At 31.7% G+C, this 20,257-nt stretch overlaps 2 protein-coding genes across 4 annotated transcripts; both read left to right on the forward strand.

Moving 5' to 3' along the window:
* The first annotated feature begins 7,492 nt into the window (after positions 1 to 7,492).
* On the forward strand, positions 7,493 to 11,258 carry LOC111014859 (mitochondrial carnitine/acylcarnitine carrier-like protein). Of its 3 annotated transcripts, none has more exons than XM_022289713.2 (3): positions 7,493 to 7,671; positions 9,984 to 10,489; positions 10,619 to 11,258. In XM_022289713.2, exons 2-3 carry the CDS (start codon positions 10,098 to 10,100, stop codon positions 11,118 to 11,120), a joined length of 894 nt encoding a protein of 297 aa, XP_022145405.1. In that variant the 5' UTR covers positions 7,493 to 7,671; positions 9,984 to 10,097; the 3' UTR covers positions 11,121 to 11,258. The 3 variants fall into 3 exon arrangements, with proteins under 3 accessions (XP_022145405.1, XP_022145406.1, XP_087975177.1); XM_022289714.2 differs by lacking the exon at positions 7,493 to 7,671 and adding an exon at positions 7,780 to 7,959; XM_088119051.1 differs by lacking the exon at positions 7,493 to 7,671 and adding an exon at positions 7,982 to 8,173.
* A 3,164-nt stretch (positions 11,259 to 14,422) lies between these two features.
* On the forward strand, positions 14,423 to 15,538 carry LOC148208779 (abscisic acid receptor PYR1-like). The gene is made up of 2 exons (XM_088119271.1): positions 14,423 to 15,118; positions 15,314 to 15,538. Exons 1-2 carry the CDS (start codon positions 14,479 to 14,481, stop codon positions 15,337 to 15,339), a joined length of 666 nt encoding a protein of 221 aa, XP_087975397.1. The 5' UTR covers positions 14,423 to 14,478; the 3' UTR covers positions 15,340 to 15,538.
* Positions 15,539 to 20,257: the final 4,719 nt, after the last annotated feature.

A 20,257-nucleotide genomic window follows, 5' to 3' on the forward strand; every position in this document is an offset into this window, starting at 1 on the left:
AGCTTTAATATCCATTTTTCTGAATTTTTTTATTAATTATTTGACACATATCATAATAGTTTTTTCAACAAGTTTTTTAATGAGAATTATCCGATAAAAATCGCAATACTTTTTAAAGTCTAGATGAAACTTCAACATAGTAAAAATTTTTATTTTTATTTTTTTAGTACAACACGTAGGATGAAGAATCGAACTCACAACTTTATGGTTTGAGATATGTCAATTACTGCTATGCTATGTTCGCTTTGACAGAATTAATTAGATAAAAATTGATAGGCAAGTTCAGAGTTAAATTCGATATTTTTGCATCATGTGATCTGAATTGTACCCCGACATCAAATTCTGATTCCGCTATTTGCCTATATATTTATATGTACCCGGCATTAAATCTTGATCCGCCGCTGATTTGAATTTGTTTTGCAAACAGAAACTACTCATTTGTAATCAAACTTTTTCTTTCTTTGTTTGTTGACTTTATGTTCGTGTGATATCAAGCTATATCCCACCAACCAAATGGGTTTAGGTGATTAATTAAAATTGTAACATACACATCAGTCATAATAACATTACTTTAGCTGTCATTTCCTTATAAGGGAACTGTTCCATATTGATAAGCACAAATTTATTTTATTTCTAAATGAAGGGAAAATAATAGGTCAAGGACGAATTTGTTCCAATCATTTCATTTTGATATATAAATATATTGATATGAATTGATTTTATTGAAGAATGCAAATTCAGTTGTATTTGGAAGAATGGCTTCCAAAGCAATAATGTGGTTGATGATAGTATTGTTACTTCACTTAAACTGCAAAGGCAGCTTGGCTTTTGACTCAAATCTCTCGAGGGAAAGAAGAATTGGAACTCATAAATGCAACTCAAACTTCTCAACAAGTCGTTATGATGAGCAAAACCATATCGAGAATGATTTTACATAGTTGTATATCGATTTGATATGATATATGTGTCTTAACTCATATATGCGTCTTTTTGATTGTTTAGTATTCCAACAACGAGATGAACTTCATTTAGATTGTTTTAATTACATAAAATTGCAGAAGGATGATTCAGCCCAATTAAAATCAGGTGGATTTAACATTTTTTTTAAGATTTAAATGCATTTTTTATCTATTTAAATACATATATAATATAATATAGGACTTAGAGAATTTGTTCTCTCTCTAATTTTTTGTGTCTAGACGAGAGATATGATTGATTGTGTCGATATCAATAAACAACCAGCACACGATCATCCTTCACTAAGAAATCACAAAGTTCAGGTATTTATATCTTTAATTTATGCTAATTTTTTCTCAACTCTTATAAAATTTTGATCATATTTTCTCTTTTTAATGGTTTAGTCTCTATCCTTGAATTACATATATGTCATTTACATTTAAAGGTAGATGGTAAGTCTAGGGATTTTTATGGAATGGGTTAAGGAAGTACAAAATTATACACCTACAATAAAAACAATCAAAATAAAAATAAAAATTGGATCGAAAGTATTATTCTACTATGCGAATTAGAAAAATACTTATGGATAAATTGTGCCGTCTGGTTAATGCAGGAGTACATCAAGATACAAAAATTATAAATGTGACTTCTTTTTCTATACATATATAATATTCTTTTCATTCCTTTTTTTTTCCCTGTGCATGTAACAGATTCAACCAAGTACGTATCCATTTGGCTTGTCAAAAGATTTGTCGTCTTTATTAAGAGATAATTCACTCATAAATAACAAAAATAAACCAGCTTGTGGGTTGGATATGTTCCTATCCCAAGAACACAAATGAAAGATTTGATTAAAATAAGATCTCTATCATCAAAGCAATCGGCCAGTATCAAAACAAATATAAACGGTGGAATCGACTTCCCATACATTCAAAATGTAAGCCTCTCTCTTCCTTTTAGTTGATTTCTTAGAGAAGAAAAGTATTGAAAAAATATATCTTTCTAAGTTACTAATTGAATCCTAATATGTATTTTTCTTTGTCAAATAAGGTGGTTTTTCTTGCTTATGGAGCTATTGGGGTGTCTCTATATACGATTTGAGTGTCGCTCAAGATCAATCCTCTTCTTCTAATATATGGATAATTGATGGACCTCTCGAAATTCTCAATGTAGTACTGACAAGATGGCACTTAAAATAAAATCATTTTATCATTTGTCATGATGTCAAGTGATGATTATAAATGTTTTTGAAACAACTAATTTTATTACAAATAACACATTTGAAAAGATGTATTTTCAACTGCACATTAGTATAGCTTAATAATTTAAGATGTACACTATATATATATATATATTGTCTTTATATTATTAAGTGTGCTTTTTGGGTTTATTGGACAACTTTAAAGTGATGACGTTGTTTGAATAGTAATTTGTAACGCTTGACTTATTAATTATTATTTTTTAATGTTGTTTGGATTATTATTTTAGGTGAATCCAATGATCAATGATGATAGTCTCACTAGAATGTTTGTGTATTAGACGATAAGACAAGTACACATTTTATAATTTTTCTAGTAATATATTACATTATTTGTGTTATAAATTTATGATCCAAAATTATTGGCCGAACTTGAAAATCCACGATACGACTTTTAAAGAGATATTATGCACTTTTTAAATCCCAGTGAATTATTCTCCTCTATATGTAGTGTTTTCTCATTGAGAACTTTTAATGTAAATTTTATGTTTTTCTAATAGAATCCTTTCTTACTTTTACAATTTTTACTATTGAATTTCAACTATTGTACTTGATCTTAAACTACCAATAGACCGATGGAGGTGCTAAAATGGGATGTTACAATATGCTCTGTCGGGGTTTTGTACAAGTTAATCCTAAGTATTACTCCAGACTTTCCTCTTTCCCCAGCCTCCATGGATCGAGGTGCACAATATGACTATCAATATGTCATATAATAGTAAATATGACGAAGCTAACGAGTTATGTAACTAACAATAATTGTTATACTTTGGACAATAGCGGGAGCAGTTTTATTATTGCTTCACTTTTGGAGGACCTGGTGGAAATAATTGTAGTCCTTAATTACTAATTAGCTAGAGATGTTGAAGCTTAGCTTTTCGTTTTATGCTATGAACGAGATTGTTTTCCCAATTGATTCATGGAGTAATTTGAAGGCGTGTTGCCAAAGCGAGCATTGTTTAAAGGTAATTAACATATATCTCCAATAAAAATGTTGTAAGTTCGATGCTCCACCCCACATGTTATATTTAAAAAAAAAAAATTCGAAGGCCCAAAGGTATTGTCTTTTGTTTAAAATTCTACATTAACTTATGAATTTTCATATTTATTTTTGTTCCATCTCTAAACTCTTAAATGTTGTATATATTTTCTTTTTCAGAGGATTTGATGGTGTCTTTCTACTTTGGTTTTGTTTTATTTGTATTGTTTGTTTGTTTTCTCCATAAAAAAATTGGATATTTTTCCTCTATCTTTTGAATTTTAATGAAACAAAGATCATGAAAATTTATAGATAATGTGGATAAGCAAAAGGTGTTCTCTTTTTCTTGTTAACATAATTAAATTACCAATGAATTCAAGGGGTAAATTTAAACATTTATGGGATATCTAACTTTTTTTTTCATTCTATTTTGGAAATGAGGAAAGATTTGAAGTGATTCTTCTTGTTGCGATTGATTTTTTTTTTAATGTAATTAGTTCATTTTATTTTCGAACTCTCATTTTGAGAAAGTCTCACGTTTCAATTTTCACAAATTCTTAGAAGATATGTGTTTGTTGGATTCTTCTCATTTTTACTTCGATTTTCTTTTAGTTCCGGGATCAAATCATATTGAGGGACAATAGGTGTCTTGTCCTGCTTGAACTATATTTGGTGATAAGATGTAAAATATACACGAGTTACAGACCTCTTGCTCTTTTGCTCTGACATCATTTTAAACATCTATATCTATACTATATATAAATGGGGTTATGGAGTAGAATTTTTCTCTACCAGTTTTGCCCTCAATTTTGTAATATATACCAATTTTGCTCTTTAAACTTCGAGGGGATACGATTGGTCGAGGTATCTATTGATCCAATAGGCATGTTTTACACATGTCTATTTTGCCTTTCAGATTTTTTTGAGATGCGATTATTTGGATCAAGGTGTCTATTGAGAGAATCGGTGTGATCAAGACCGAAGAGTTTGCCTATTCGCATATTGGTGTGATGGAGATTAGAAAATTGTGTCGCACATTCTTTCACACATTAAAATGAGAAGTTAAAACAATAGAAGTTCAACTCTTCAACAAAGTGATGTGTCTATTCACATATAGGTGCAATTGCAAACCATCTATGAAGTGAAAGAAAACTAAAATGGTCATACATAAAAATTGTGTCTGTTCTTTTTCCTTTCGTCAAGAATGTATATGAAAGTTTTTTACTTTAATTAAATGATTCATTGATATTTAGTTTGAATATTTGTATCTATTATAAATGTGGCTTTCTTAATTGATGTTGGTTTTAACTACTCTTGGAATCTGTTTATTTATTGTTTACGTCTCTTTCATTATTTTTTAGAATAATTTTTTTTTATTAATTAACTTGAGTTTCTAAACTGATGTGATAGTTTTGATTAATAATTTGTGTACTGTGATCACATTTAGGTGTAATTGGTCCTAAAACCACCAAAACTAGAGAAGATCCAACCATCTCCTAGAAGAAAAATCAATCAAAGTCCGAGATCTTATCAACAAAATTTGGAGGTACTACCAATTTCGTGAAAAAAAAAATCAACAAGAACACGAGATTATATGAAAAGTAAGTTTTCAATCATCTGTATTCTTTAATTTCTTTTTATGAAATTTTATGATTTATCTTTTTAATTCATTTTTTTTCCTTTTATCTTCAACAACCTCCTCATTTTTCATACGAACAAGTTTCGATTTTTTTTTATTTCAGACTAACTTATTATTGATCTATATTGAACCTTTTTTTTCGTTTTAAATCATATGTATATTTCTAGATTTTAAAAGATATTAATTCTGCAACAATCTCATTGTGTCAAACATTTTTTAGAAAATTTTCATTCATATGATTTATTTTTCCTAAAATTTGTAATGATAAAATTTTATAGTATCATTATTTTTTTCTAAATTTGTTTAATATCTTATTTTCTTTGACTAGATAAAATATTACTAACAATTTTAAAATATAATAGACAATAATTTTTTAAAACAAGCCGTCATAAAAAAATTTAAAAAAATAAGAGGTAGATTTTTTTTTTTCAAAAACTAAAAATTTAACAGAGATTTAAAAATTAGGTTTAAAGTAATTATTTTCTTGCCTAAAAGTGTTATAAGTGAAATATATTTTATAATTTTAAAATGTAATCCAATATCTCTTTTATGAAAATACAACATTTTTGTAAAAATAATAATCATAAGCATTTAAAAGAAAAAACTAAAGAATTTACATTTTTTTTAATAAAAATCTCCCACAAAAAATATATCTCGAATAAATAAAAGAAATTACCTACTTCACTCTTTTAATACAATAATTACCTACTTATCCTTACATTTAATAGCTATTCTACGATTCCCATATTTCACATTTTTTTTTAATTTTTAACTTTTTTTATGTCAATCATACATTATATTACTATTTTAAAATGAAGATTAATTCGAATTTTAGTATCGAACTATTAACATAAAAAAATTTCTTCGAAGAGAGGTATGACGTTATACATATATATGAATTTATATTTTAATTATCTATGATGTTTTTTATTATTTTATCGCTTTCATTATTTTAAAAATTTATATCAAATATTTAATAGTTAAACATTAATAAAAGGTATATTCATTCAAATATGAAATCACCATAAAAAATTGTATTCTAAAAATATAAACTCACGTGCAATGCACGTGAATCTAAATAGTATTATTAAATGACCAAATCAAATACAAAAACTTTAAGTTGACGGATAGGGATAAATTTAACTATGTATATACATCATAACATATGCAATTTGACTCTTCGTCTTGGAGACCTTAGATCCGATTTTTTTTTTTTTTTTTTGAAATGGCCTTAGATCAGATTCGATATGCAATCTAATTCTTCGTTTTGAGACCTTAAACTTGACTCTTACTATCCTCACGTACCTCGCTTCGCATAGCTCATTCCTATCTGATCTACTCAAAGAGTTTAAAGCAGTTTTAAATGTCGATGTCTCAATTTCATGGAAATTTCGTAAAAATTGGGTGGGGGGTTCAAACTCATGACCTCTTGGTCAAAGATAGATGACTTAACCATTTGAGTTATGTTCGGTTTGGCAAGTTGAAAATGGTTAATATTAGTATTTTGTCTATATTAGTAACATTTTGTTGATATTTGTTCATATTTTATCTATTTTTTGTAATATTATGGGAATATCAATTTTTACTCTTAGTCTCCGTTTGTTTTGTGGGAATCCAAGATTCCCGTGAAATGGGCATCTGGTTTCCCACATTTGTTTTGCAGTAATGTAAGATACTCGGATATCCCGAGATGCTCGAGTATCCCAAGATGCCCATACGGGAGGGATGTTGCGAGTTTAGATGCCCTTTTGAAACACGGGTTTCCAATATTCTCATATTGAGGCATCCACTTTTTACATTTTTGCCCTCCATTTTTTTCTCCATATATTTTCTTTCATCAATTCTTTTTAATTTTTCCTAAAAAAAGCTTTATTTTTATTTTAAATTTATAATTAAAATAAATTAATATTCTCATTGTCTAATAAATAACTTTATGTTATTAAGTATATTTGTACATTAGATTTACATGTAAAGTAAACTACAATTAAACTATATAATATCTCCATTTATTTTTAATATTTTGAAGGAATTACATTATTAAAAATATTTATTATCATAAATATATAATTGTAAAGCAACATTTTTTATAGCCAACATACTCGTGATATTTTTCCTCTTAAAAAAATATAATGTGGTAATATGATAAATAAATTTCACCGAAAATAACATAAATTATATAATTGTTCTATTAGAAACTATTAAAGTTAAAAATGAAACTTATATTAAATTAATAATAAATTAATCTGTTCTACCAAATAATATAAAAAAAATAAAAATATCAAATTAATTCAAATAAATCTATTTATTATATGAATTTATAAATTATATAAATATTTGTGAGGGTATTTTTGAAACATTCTATAAATTTAACACATTCCTAAAATAAACATTCTATAAATGTGATTATCAAAATATTCTCAGATATCCTTAAAAATCCACCTACCAAACAAACAGGTTATCTTTGATCATCTACATCCCAAAAAACAAACGACACCTCATGTTAATATCAAACTCACGAATATATAAAAATGTGGGAAATGTAAACCTCTCAACAGATATTTATGGTTTAGAGACCAAAATAGACTCATTTGAAAGTCAAAAAATAGAATTTAAAGCTAATATTCCCTTAATTAAAGTAAAACTACATTCACGAGAAACGGAAAGGAAAAAACAATGTTTTCTTCCTCAAATATCCAATCCCTGATTCTGAACATGATCAGGAGCTAAGAATCGCAAATTTGCAGTCTCTCGCTTCTCTCTCTCTCTCTCCGCCGCCGTAATCATGCGCTGAATTCAACCGGTGGAGGAGGCGAAAGAAAGGCTGAGATAACAACAAAGGTATTCTGATTCTGATTCTGATTGTAATTCTAATTCTAATTCTAATTCTGCTGCTGCAGATTTCAGAAATTGTCTTCTTCTTTGGGCTTCTCTCAGCCACATTTCCCTCTCCTTCATTTTGTGAAGCCCATATTCACTCCCATAAATCTGGGTTTTCTGCCTTTCTCACCCATCTTTCTGTTTGTGGCTCCAATTTTTAACTTCGTTCATATCTCTTCTTTACTTGCACAATCTTCCTCGCCATCCAAAACCCATCACTAATCGCCCTCTAGCTTTTAGCATTCTCATGTTAGTACACGATTCCTCTTCTTCTGTGGGCTGACTTTGATCTTTCGATCTGTTTTTTGGGTCTGATTGCTTTTGTTTATCAGATTGGATAATCTGGGAAATACACTATCTACTTGCAACATTGAATTTTCTTGAATTTGGGTGTCCATTTTCAAATTCTAAATCTGGGTGTTCTGAAATTTGGTTCTGATAGTTCAGATGCGAAATGGAGACGGTGATTTGATTAACTTATTTCTAACCAAATTATTCTATTTTAGCTGTTCCTGATATCTGTGTTCAATGAATCAGATTTTAAAACCATCTAGTAGTTGTATAATGGGTGAAACAGAGAGTTTTGTTGGCTAGTTTACTATCTTCTCTATGCTTCCTTTTATATTCATAAAAATTCTGTTATATTTATTAAAGTATGGACCAACAGTTATCTCATTTGCATTTTGAAGTTACTTGATACTTCTTTTCCCTCCCCCAAATGTCTATGTGACTCAATAAGCAAACTACTTAGCTTCACAGGAAATTTTCTGGTTGTCCTGTTTTGAAGAAATAGCAATTAGTGAAACCAACTTACTTCATTGAACATAATTGTGTGGTTATTTGCAAAATGGTGCTTCTTCTTCTTCTTCTTCTTCTTCTTCTTCTTCTTCTTCTTCTTCTTCTTCTTCTTCTTCTTCTTCTTCTTGGGATGACTTGCTAAGGTTTCTTCTGTCAAACAAATCCGATTGTTTATGGAGATCTATGGAATAATTGAAAAGGCTATGCATCAATTTTTTTTCTAGGATTATACTTCGTCTTTTCTTTCCTTCTTTACGTTCGTTTTCTGCATAGCACTCATGCTTGAGTCTGTTTGTTTACACTTATCTACTGATTTAGAATATTATAAATTTTGACTGAATGTTATCAAATTTATATGTGGAATTGTAGAAAATGTGTCTGCATTTTCAGTCAATACCCAATCGCTGTTACATTCAGATGGGAAATTTCTAGGCGTTCTAGATAAATGGAATTACGTATAGCCTATAGGAAGTAGTCAGCATAATCTATCTTCTACTGGCAATGGGTAGCATTTGCCGAAGCATAGTCTGATCTACACTAAGCTCGAACACATATCTACAATATTGCTACAATACCTTATTACCACTGGCTTCATATTGACATGTCCTTTCTGCCATTTTAAGGACTCTTAGAGTTGATGTGCTATAAGAAATTTTGCTTCTTCTGATTTGATCTAGTTTCACTACCGTCTTTGAGTATAATTATTGTTACTAGACTTGCACCAGTTATTTTTAACTCGTTCATACTTCGATTAACCCTTTTTCCTTGTTTGGAATGGGGGATGCCTTACTGATACCATTCGACATATCAAGAAGATAACCCTCGAACCATAGGTCCATAGTTTTGGTGCCAAAAAAACACTAATATGTTACTAACCATTTGCATAAAAATCGACTCAATATGTTTTGATCTTACTAATGCACTTTAGCAATGAGTTGTCAGCTGTGCAATCCGTTATCTTATACTGAAGTAAACACTAGCTTATATCTTACACATACTCTCTTTGTCTTCTTAGAAGTTATACTTGAAATTCATTTTTATACAACAAAAGCCACTCCGAGCATACTTTCCTAGGGGTGGCCATGGTGGTAGTATTGAAAACCCTATATATCTCTCGATTCTGACTTGGCACAGAAGTACAAGTATATAGATGGAAAACACATAAAGATCCCAAGGGTATTAGTAGTTACTTTTGAGAGAAATATTTTTGCAATTACAGTAAGTAGTAATATAAATAAAAACCAACGGGAAGTGGAAAACGTCGAAGGGACACATAATGTAATTTTTAACTCACAACTGAAGATTTATAGTAGTTGGTCGTTCTTTGTTTAGAATTCTATATTTTTGGATCAGGGTGCTGTGTGATTGAAGCATGTATTGGTGAAGTGTTGTCATTTGGGTCCATCTGTTGATGAAATATCTTTTTCTTGCATTGCTCATTTGTTTTCATCTCTCTCACATTCCTTTTGTTTCAGATTCATCATTTCGAAAGACTCAGAAAGACTCCATTGTTTTCTTTAAGCTGACTGGTGTCGTTAGATACGTTTATTCTCCCAACATTTCGCCCCCTTTTTATATTGAATCCAAAGATGGGAGATGTGGCCAAGGACCTCACCGCTGGGACTGTCGGAGGGGCAGCACAGTTGATATGTGGGCACCCGTTTGATACCATAAAGGTCAAGCTGCAAAGCCAGCCTGCTCCACTTCCTGGCCAACCTCCCAAGTTTTCTGGTGCCATGGATGCTGTCAAGCAAACTATAGCAGCCGAAGGCCCTCGAGGGTTGTACAAGGGTATGGGAGCTCCGCTCGCAACTGTGGCAGCCTTCAATGCCGTTCTCTTTTCAGTAAGAGGCCAAATGGAAGCACTGTTGAGATCTGAACCTGGTGTACCCCTAACTGTCAATCAGCAGGTAGTATGTGGAGCTGGGGCTGGAGTTGCTGTGTCTTTTCTCGCTTGCCCCACCGAATTAATCAAGTGCAGGTTCGTTTTTCCAGTCCCACTCGAATCATTTTACCACCGTCTTCCATATTCTTGATAATTCACAAAGCTAATCAGATAGTACTGATATCAACATGACCATTAATATGTCTGTTCTAATTGTAATTGCAGATTGCAAGCCCAAAGTGCATTGGCACAATCCAGTTCAGCTAGCCTCACGGTGAAGTATGGAGGGCCAATGGATGTTGCCCGGCACGTCCTGAAGTCGGAAGGCGGTGTAAGGGGACTCTTCAAGGGATTGGTTCCAACCATGGCCCGAGAAATACCCGGAAATGCGGCCATGTTTGGGGTGTATGAGTTGCTGAAGCAGCGCTTTGCAGGAGGCCCAGACACTTCAAAACTCGGAAGAGGCTCCCTGATTGTGGCTGGAGGACTAGCTGGAGCTACGTTCTGGGGCTCCGTCTACCCAACCGATGTCGTCAAAAGTGTAATTCAAGTAGACGATTACAAAAACCCGAAGTACTCGGGTTCAGTTGATGCAATTAGAAAGATCTTGGCCTCAGAAGGAGTTAAAGGACTGTACAAAGGTTTCGGTCCTGCCATGGCCAGGAGTGTACCTGCAAATGCTGCTTGTTTTCTGGCTTATGAGATCACCAGATCTAGCTTGGGATGACTATGAATCCCTCTGAGTCATATTTGCTTTTCATTTGATTGAACAAATTAACATTCTTCTTCATTTCCTTCCTCTAAGAAAACAAAAAAAGGGGGAAGAAATCCATTCTCAATTTATAAAAGCTATTAAACTACGAAACCTGATTCTTTTTCCATAGTAGAATACATCTTAACGATTGAACTGAATCGTTACTAGAAGTGTCAACAGGATGAGATAAGGTTAGCTAAGAAGCTCGGACACTTCATTTTGGGTAACGTGCTCGTGTTGGATACTTGAACACTCCAACACTTGTCGGGCACTCAATAGCTTAAAATACACGTGTGTCACACACTAGTTGTAATAAGTGAATATAGATTCGACACTTGTTAGGCATATATCGTACACTTGTTAAGCATAAGAAATAGACATAAATAGTAGTATAGGACAAAATAATAAACTTTGAGAGTAAAATACATCAACTCGCTCTTTTACACATAAACATGCATAAAGCTTTGACCTTGAATTTTCTTCCTAAAAAATTGTATGTTTTAATAAACATGTCATTGAGGTGTTCGTGTCTTAGATTTTTAGAAAATAACGTATCATCGTGTCAATTCTTTTTTCTTTTTTGAGTTCGGAGATTCAAATTTTTGATTTTTTAATGGAAGATAATACTACAATTTTTTTTTCCAATATCAAAATTTTTAGGAAGTTGTATGCTCAATAAAGCAAATGAAGAGGGGAGGAAAAATGATGGTGATGATGATTGATATTATATATAATTATATAAAAAAAAAAAAAGGAGGAATGAGGAGATGTTGGTGATGGCTGCTGGCCAATCACATTCTTCAGTTGGATGCTTCATGTCCAAATGAAAACAAAAAGTTTTCTTTTTTCCTTTTTTCTAAATATTTGTGATTTTAAAGAGGAAAAAAATATCTTTTTGACTTTAAAACTAAAAAAAAAAAAAGGATAAGGAAAGAATTAAAGGATTGATCATACACAAAACTCAACAGTAAAGCTTAGCTGGATCAGCTCTGGCATGCTGCTACTGCTTTTTCCCTTTATTATTGAAAATAATTTTTTTTTAATTCAAAAAGCTATAGGAATATTCTCAATTTTCTAAAAGCAAAACAAATTTTTTTTATTTTTTTTTTTATTATGTTAGAACTTAGAACTGATAAATTTATTAAAAGATTGTTTATTGTAACCCTTGGCGTTTATCTTTATTATCTCTCCAATTATTGTTAAGTTCGAGTTCAATGTTGGGGTACCAATATAGTTTAGATCACAAGTGATAAAAAAAATTTAAATATATAAACAACGACGGCTATGCAACTTTTATGAGTAGAATTTAAAAAAAAAATCATAAAATTTAAGCTCAAAATAGAGTTAGCTGTCCGATAATTGACGTCAGAGTCGGTTGTTAGACAAGCTATGTTGATAAAATTCTCAAAGGTAGAAGAAAAAGTGTTCGAGTTTTAGAAGTCTAATCAAGTGGATGAAATATGGTAGTGACCCTTCCGATGCTCCAATAGAAAAGATCGTTGAAAGAAGATGATTGTTAAACATGCACATCAAAGCACACTAGCATCGGTTATCTCACCAATATGTGATCTATATGAATCTTAATATGGTAGAGAACGGATAGATGGATGATTTTTTTTTTTTTTTTAACAGAGAGGAAAAGAAACATCTGAGATATTTTCAAAGGTCGTTCTTCAAGTTGGATAAATATTTCTTCATTCATCACCAAGTCTATCTTTGCAAGTATATTCGCCACTCTGTTGCCGTCTCTTATAGTGAAATTATACAAAAAGCGACTCAATGGTCCTTTGTATCATATAATTCTCCTTTCTTTTTCTTCTCCGTGTTCTATCATTTCAATATTATGTAGGGAGTAAAAATCGATTAAATTTCAACGTGTCACCCTTATCCGATGAAGTAGCATTAAATGTTGTTTATTTTTTTTTTATTGTATGTTAATTCACAGTCATGTGTCCTTACATTAGAATAGGGTTAATAATAAGCAATAATAGATACGTTTTGGCAATTTACAAGGCCACATTAATAATTAATATACCAATGAATTACAAATAATCATAGTTAATCCAACAAGCAAAGCAACCCAATAAATTCACAATATATACCAATTTTACAAGTTATTAGTTTCAATCAATTTCACTTCAAATTAAATCCAAGAATAAAGAAACTTAATTTTAACTCAACAAAATATGCTAAACGCAAACCTAAAGCTAAATGTTTCAAACAAAACAATTAATCACAAAGAGTAAATGATTTTCTAATCAATTTTAATAATAAATATGCATATTAAACTCGAGCATTAAATATATATATATATATAACAAAAACTTAGACGCAAGAATTAAATTTAAATGGGTAAAAGAAAATAGGTTTATCACATCCAGGAAATTCTAATCAAAAGTATTGCTCAAAGCATTCCAACCTATGCTAAATTGTTCTATGCTTCTTAAAATATCTCATCCAGGAAATTAATGCTAACTGTAGCCAAATTTGTGTGGGGTTCTATAAAAGAACGTAGAAATATCCACTGGATTAGATGAGAGCATATGTGGTAAATGGTCTAAACTTTAGAGGTTTCGAAGATTTTAACCAAGTTTTGTTAGCTAAACAAGTTTGGTAGATTTTAAATAACCCAAATTTCTAGAAGGGAAATAGTTTCCCGTCATGTGTACTAGAAGCGAGAGACGAACACTAACTCTTCGTTTTTCTAAAAAAAAACTTTATGGAATGACAAAAATGCAAATGTAAAAATCATCTGATTCTAAGTGTGAAAGACATTAGTAATTGAGTTTGATATAAGGACATTTGAGTCCATTACTCTAGCTACGTAGTGAGAAATCAGAATCAAGTTGTTCATCTTAGACTATGATACCATAAGTTCAATCTCAAAATTAATTGACGATAAGAGAAAAATAACTTATGTCTATTATAGATTCTTGTTAATTCTCTTATCTTTTCAATGTAAGATCGTTAATATGCTACAAAAGCACTGCCCTTTTTCCTTGGGCAGATGAATTCCCATTGCACGACTATTTTCTTGATTGAAATTTTATTAAAAACAAGAAAAAGGACGAAAACTAAGTCCAATGATCTATTAAAAATTTTGATTTTGAAAGTGGTTGAAACTTGAAAGAACAAATTTATAATTTTACAAAACGTATGAATTTACCATTTCACCCTCACCACTAAAACAGACAAATAATGAAACAAAGCAGAGGGGTGGGGGTGCGGGGCCCACTGCCCTCCTTCTTCCTCTGAGTTGTCTTTATATTCCCACTGCGGAAAAAAAAATTAAAAACAGACGAGACGCAGATTTGGGGGAAGACGAAAAAATATGGAGGAGGGCGATGGCGAGGGCTCGGCGGCGGAGCGTCAACCGAACTCCGGCGAGGCTCCTCTCACCACCATTCACCACCTCGCCGCGCCGCCGTCTGGCCTCACTCAGGACGAGTTCGACGAGTTGAAGGACTCCGTCGCCGAGTTCCACACCTACAAACTCACCCGCGGCCGCTGCTCCTCCTTGCTCGCGCAGCGCGTGCACGCCCCGCCGGACGCCGTCTGGTCCGTCGTCCGCCGGTTCGACAAGCCGCAGAGTTACAAGCACTTCATCAAGAGCTGTACGGTGAGCGATGGATTCACAATGACCTTAGGTTCCACAAGAGAGGTCAATGTAATCTCCGGCCTGCCGGCGGATACCAGTACGGAGAGGCTCGATATTCACGACGACGACCGGCGCGTCATCGGATTCAGCATCATCGGCGGCCAGCACCGCCTCCGGAACTACCGATCGGTGACGTCCGTGCACGAGGTGGAGCGGGAGGGCCAGATCTGGAGCGTCGTATTGGAATCGTACGCCGTGGATGTTCCGGCAGGGAATACGGAGGAGGATGCGCGTCTGTTCGCCGATACGGTGGTGAAATTGAATCTGCAGAAATTGGCGTCCGTCGCCGAAGGGATCAATCGACGAGGAAACGGTAATCTTCCGGCGATCTAATGGATTAGGATTTGGATTGTGAAAACCGAAACGAATTGAAACTCAAATCCGAATTTTCTCGATGCTTTTCTGATCCTTTTTTTTTTTTTTTTTTGGGAAAATTTTGTGGATTTCTATTTCTGGTCTTTTTCTTTTTTCGTTTGTGAAAATACCGAAATATCCTTGCTTTCAACAGACGAGCCAGGGGCACAGAGTGACTAGTGGTGTCGGATGTGGAGTGCATTTCGGTCATTGCATTGCAAGTGTACAGAACTGCTGAAACGCTGTCGTTTCGTCCATTTCTTTCGTTTTATTTCTTTTGTTGTGTAAAATATTTGATCGTATTTGATTCTATATGAAATTATTGTGGAATGAAAATCATCATAATAATCAAGAAATATATGTATTACATTTGGTAAAATTTAACCTGTTACAATTAAAAATTAACTTTTTTATTGTTATAAAGTTAAAATATATATATTTTTTTTATTTTCTTTCTTTAACATTAAATTGTGGTATTGTCTTTGGCAAAAATCTTAAGCCACTTATTTTGGACACATCAACTTTGATGTGTCAAACTTAATATATGTGGTTTAAAACACAAGCTTGCGAGTCCTATTAAATGCAATATTCAGATTTTACGATAATTTTCAAAATAAATTCTTGTACTAACAAAAACATTTGAAAGTACAAAAACACGTAATTCTATAAATATTAGTTTTGTAAATGAAAGTATTGTTAGAATGTTGATAATCTTAATTGAGATTAGGTATGTATGCAAAATGTCAAATTGTTTCAATAATTTGTAATTGAAATATTAATAAATAGTCATTTTAATATTCTAGAGAGAGACAGAATCCATTTTGGGTGAAAAATAATAAATATGTCCTTGCAAATTGGAACCTACTCCCACTTCTATCAAAAGCAAAAAAGAATCCATATGATATAGACTTACCCTTTCAATTTTCCCAATAACCCAATTTAAATTAATATTTTTCACTTCATATTTATTCTTTTTTTACAAATACAATTTTATTACCTTTTAAGATTATATATAAAAAAAAATAAATGTGTTTTTAAATAATAATAAGTGTTTTATCCCATTAGGCAAGTGATTTTTAACTTGGTCGTTAAAATTTCTTTATCGAGTTAAGACTTTTTTTTTTCCATTTGAATATTTTTTCATTCTTTTTTTATTCTTAACACAAATTTTCATACCTTATTTAAATCTCTCTATATATATAGCATGTCAAAAATTATTTTTCAAGTAAGATTCTCTTTTTGTCATTTTTAGTTTTTTAAACCCATAATCCTTCTTTATTTCTTTTTTCTCATTCTTAACTCCATAAAAGTAAAAAATAAATAAGTAAAAATAAAATCCATAAAAGTCTACAAATTTTGGAAACAAAAGAGAAAAATTATACCTCCATCTTACCTTTCTCTTCAACATATCAATTTCTTCTCTCTCTAAGTTATTCCTCTTTCAATTTTTTCTTTTATTTCTATAATTTTTACTTTCGCTTTCTCCAACTTTTCTCTTTCTTTATCTCTCTAAAATTTTTCTATTTAAATTATATATTTTCCCTACCTCTCTATTATTTATTTAAATTTTTCTTTCTTTCTGACAATTTTCATCTCTTTATAACTTCTCTCTCACACTCCTTCTCTCTTACATATTGTTCACTCTAAAATTTCCCTCTAAATTTCCTCTCTCTATAATTTTTCTCTTCCTCTTTTAACTATTTTCTCTCTATAATTTTTCTCGGTTTAAAAAATAAAAACAACATAATAACTTAAAATATTTATTTGTAAAATAATTTTAAAAGGTCTTTTTTAAATAATCTTAAAAGGTTTTGTAAATTATTATTATTATTATATATATGTTGGAGGTAGAATTTCAACTTACACGTGGCAAGAGATAATTGGATCTTAAACGTAACACGTAGCTTGTGAATACGAACAATCCAAGTATCATCACCTCGGCCATAAGATGTTTCAAGCCGATCACTTTGGAGGCTGAGCCAACCAAGCTCACTGATAATCTCGTTTCCATGTAACTCGTTGAACCGATTGTTTTACACGCCGCATTTCACGGCAACCTTAAAGAGCGGTTGATGCCTTGTCGGTAACATTGTTGGAGATTTTATCTATAAATAGAACCATTACGCTCCACTTTAAGCTACGCGAACACTAAATTCTCTCTCGAGTTTAGTTCGACCGGTTATTGACTTTGACATTGAAGTGTGTGTTCTGTTTTGTAGGTTCTTAGCTCACTGTCTAAGTCATCTTTGCCCGAACCGACGTTCGCATAGTCGGTCAATTTCTTTGCTTCATGCATCAAAGGGGGTGGGAGGAGGACTCTGAAAAGTGAAAAATCAGATTTTAGAAAAGATGACAAATTCAGCAAAAGTTTCACTTTTGCAGTTCAATGCTACTTTCTTGTTTTCATATGCTTTCCAAATTTAACCACTTTTCTGATAAATCAATCTTCCCCTTTGAACTCCAAACTTTTGAAATCAATGCAATTACCCAAAACAAAAAGAAAAAAATCCATTAATTTCTCTTTACAAGATCAAAGTCAAAGGATCCACAAATTCAATTTTACAATGTTAAGTTTATTTTTTAATTTTAAAATTAAATTTTATACGTTATAATACTTTTAGAGAAGCATAAATTTTGGTTACGTAGATTTATAATAATATGATGGTAATATTATACAACAAGGAATCTCTAATTAAAGTTTGTCTCAAATTAATTAAGAATCCAAGAGGTACGTACGTTTTCCTCTCACCAAAGAAAAAATGTTGGGGAGTATTTGATTGTACACAGAAAATGTGTTCGGTTTTTAAATGCATAGGCTAAGAGTTAGAAAAGTCTTACCTATAGTATTAAAAGAGATGAGTTTAATTAGAAATTTGAATTTATAGTTGTTGGGAAAATTACTTATCAACAATATTTTTTCCTTTTCTTAAGTGAAAATTAAGTAAGGTATGCGTAGTGTCTCCATACTCATACATACGCAATGGGTTTGGTGGGGTTGCGTTCCTTGTGGCTTGAATCCAATACATGAAGGATATTCCTTGAAACCCTAAACCACCCAAACTATCCTTGAGAACAAAGTATTATCTAACATATTTCAAGAGATGAGTTTTAGAAGTTTGAATTTATAATTTTATAAAAGTCGGTCTATAGCTAGAAGTAGCATTTTAGAAGTCTAATTTTATGTATAGTCTTAGATAAGTAAATCCGTGTATCAAAATTAAGCTCGACTTTCTCAACTTCAAACTATACGAATCGAATTCACAAGTGAAATCTCTAATAACATTGAAGATCACCCTCTTTTTTCCCCCTCTCGAATGAATATTGGCTTAAAATGGTAACTAGATAGTGAAAAAAGTGATGATGGAGAGGGAGAGAAGAACTTTAGGGTTTGTGTGTTAAGCATGTGGGCCACTAGGGATTTTGCTTTGAGGGGTTTTGCAAGTTGAGTTTGTGAAAGGGAAGAAGAAAGATATGAGTTAGATGCAATGGAAAGACATGATGATGATGATGATCACTTTTGACCTTAAACCCTTCAAACAATTCATAATATACCAACCATTCAATTTCATTTTGTTTAGATTTTTGGAAATGGAAATGACAAACACCAAACATGGATATTTAATATAATAACATCATAGGCAGAATACGTGATTTTAACAACTCCATAAAATGTGTCCATCTCTTTGTCTATACTCATATGATCTTGTTCTAATGGTCCCTCAGGAATTGGAGGAAAAAAATGAACTTGCCATGTGGATGGCTAGATTCTTCAGAATTTTGGAGAATCAACATGGCCAACCACCTCAAAACTCGACCAAAAGGTAACTAGTAAGCTCTACCAAACTTCATTTGGTTGAAGGTAATGTCATACTCCGACTTTTAGGAGCCAAGAGACTTACATTATGCAACAGATTTTTCGACAATACAATTGAATGGTCGAACGCGTTGCGTTGTCACCTGACTCCCTATAAATAGAAGCTTCATTCTGTTTCTAGGTATGCAATCTAATCTTGACTTGAGACCTTAAATCGACGTTTACTGACTTGAGCGTTAGAGTGTTTTGTTTTTTTATACAGGTCTTCCTGACCAAGCTCATTCAGCAAGCTCAGCCTTACCAATCTTCTCACTTCTCAAGCCCATTTAGAATTCACCATGAACGGTATTGCTTTCCTATCGTCCTCTGCCAAAGTGAAGGTGATATGAGTGAAAGTGATGTTACTTTAAATTATGATCTCAAATTTGGAGAGAAAAAAAAAGTGTTTTTCTCCATTGGTTGTAAGCCTTCTCCTTCTTCTTTTAAGTGCTGCACTTAAATGGAATTACATAATTTTAATTGGAACTTTAATTGGAATATTGGATATAGTTGGTTTATGTAGGACCCATCTTTAGACTTCTTGCAATTGCAACTTGCCAACTTGCCTAATAAATAATACATCTTCTTTCAAACTACTATACTCCAATGTTTTGAGAGAGAGAGAGCTTCAATATTATCTTAACTCTAAAGTCAGCATTTGTTATGGTGGAGAGAGATGGAGTGTTCAACTCCGACGTAAAATGATGTATATCACTAATATATATATTTGATATATCAATAATTAAGAAACAAATAATGTTACTTAAATCACTCGAAGAAGATTTAACAGTAATATATCTAATATGAAGCATATTATTCATATATTTAGTTTGAATATATGAATAATATACTTCATATAAGATATATCAGTTATATAACAGGGATATACCTTCATCAATATGTATCAATAATATACTTAGTATTTGGTACATCAATTATATAAATGATACCACGAATATCATGTGAGTATCTAGTTCATATTAGGCATATCGATTTGTGGAAATAATGAGGACAAAATCGAAATAACAAAGAAAATACAAAAATCTGATTTTTAAACATTTTGTCATATTAAAGCCTTTAGAAATATTTGATTGGATAGTTGGGTCAATTTAATGAATCATAATTACTTGTTTACTTTAAAGTCGAAAGAAGAAGCATGCAATAAATATAATATATATTTTATATCAATATGGGTAAATTGGTCATTATATTTATATATGATTGGATTTTTTCTTTCTATAGCTA

The sequence above is a fragment of the Momordica charantia genome (genome assembly GCF_013281855.1).
Source record: "Momordica charantia cultivar OHB3-1 chromosome 10 unlocalized genomic scaffold, Mcharantia_2.0 BLBB01000010.1, whole genome shotgun sequence".
Taxonomy (NCBI): Eukaryota; Viridiplantae; Streptophyta; class Magnoliopsida; order Cucurbitales; family Cucurbitaceae; genus Momordica; species Momordica charantia.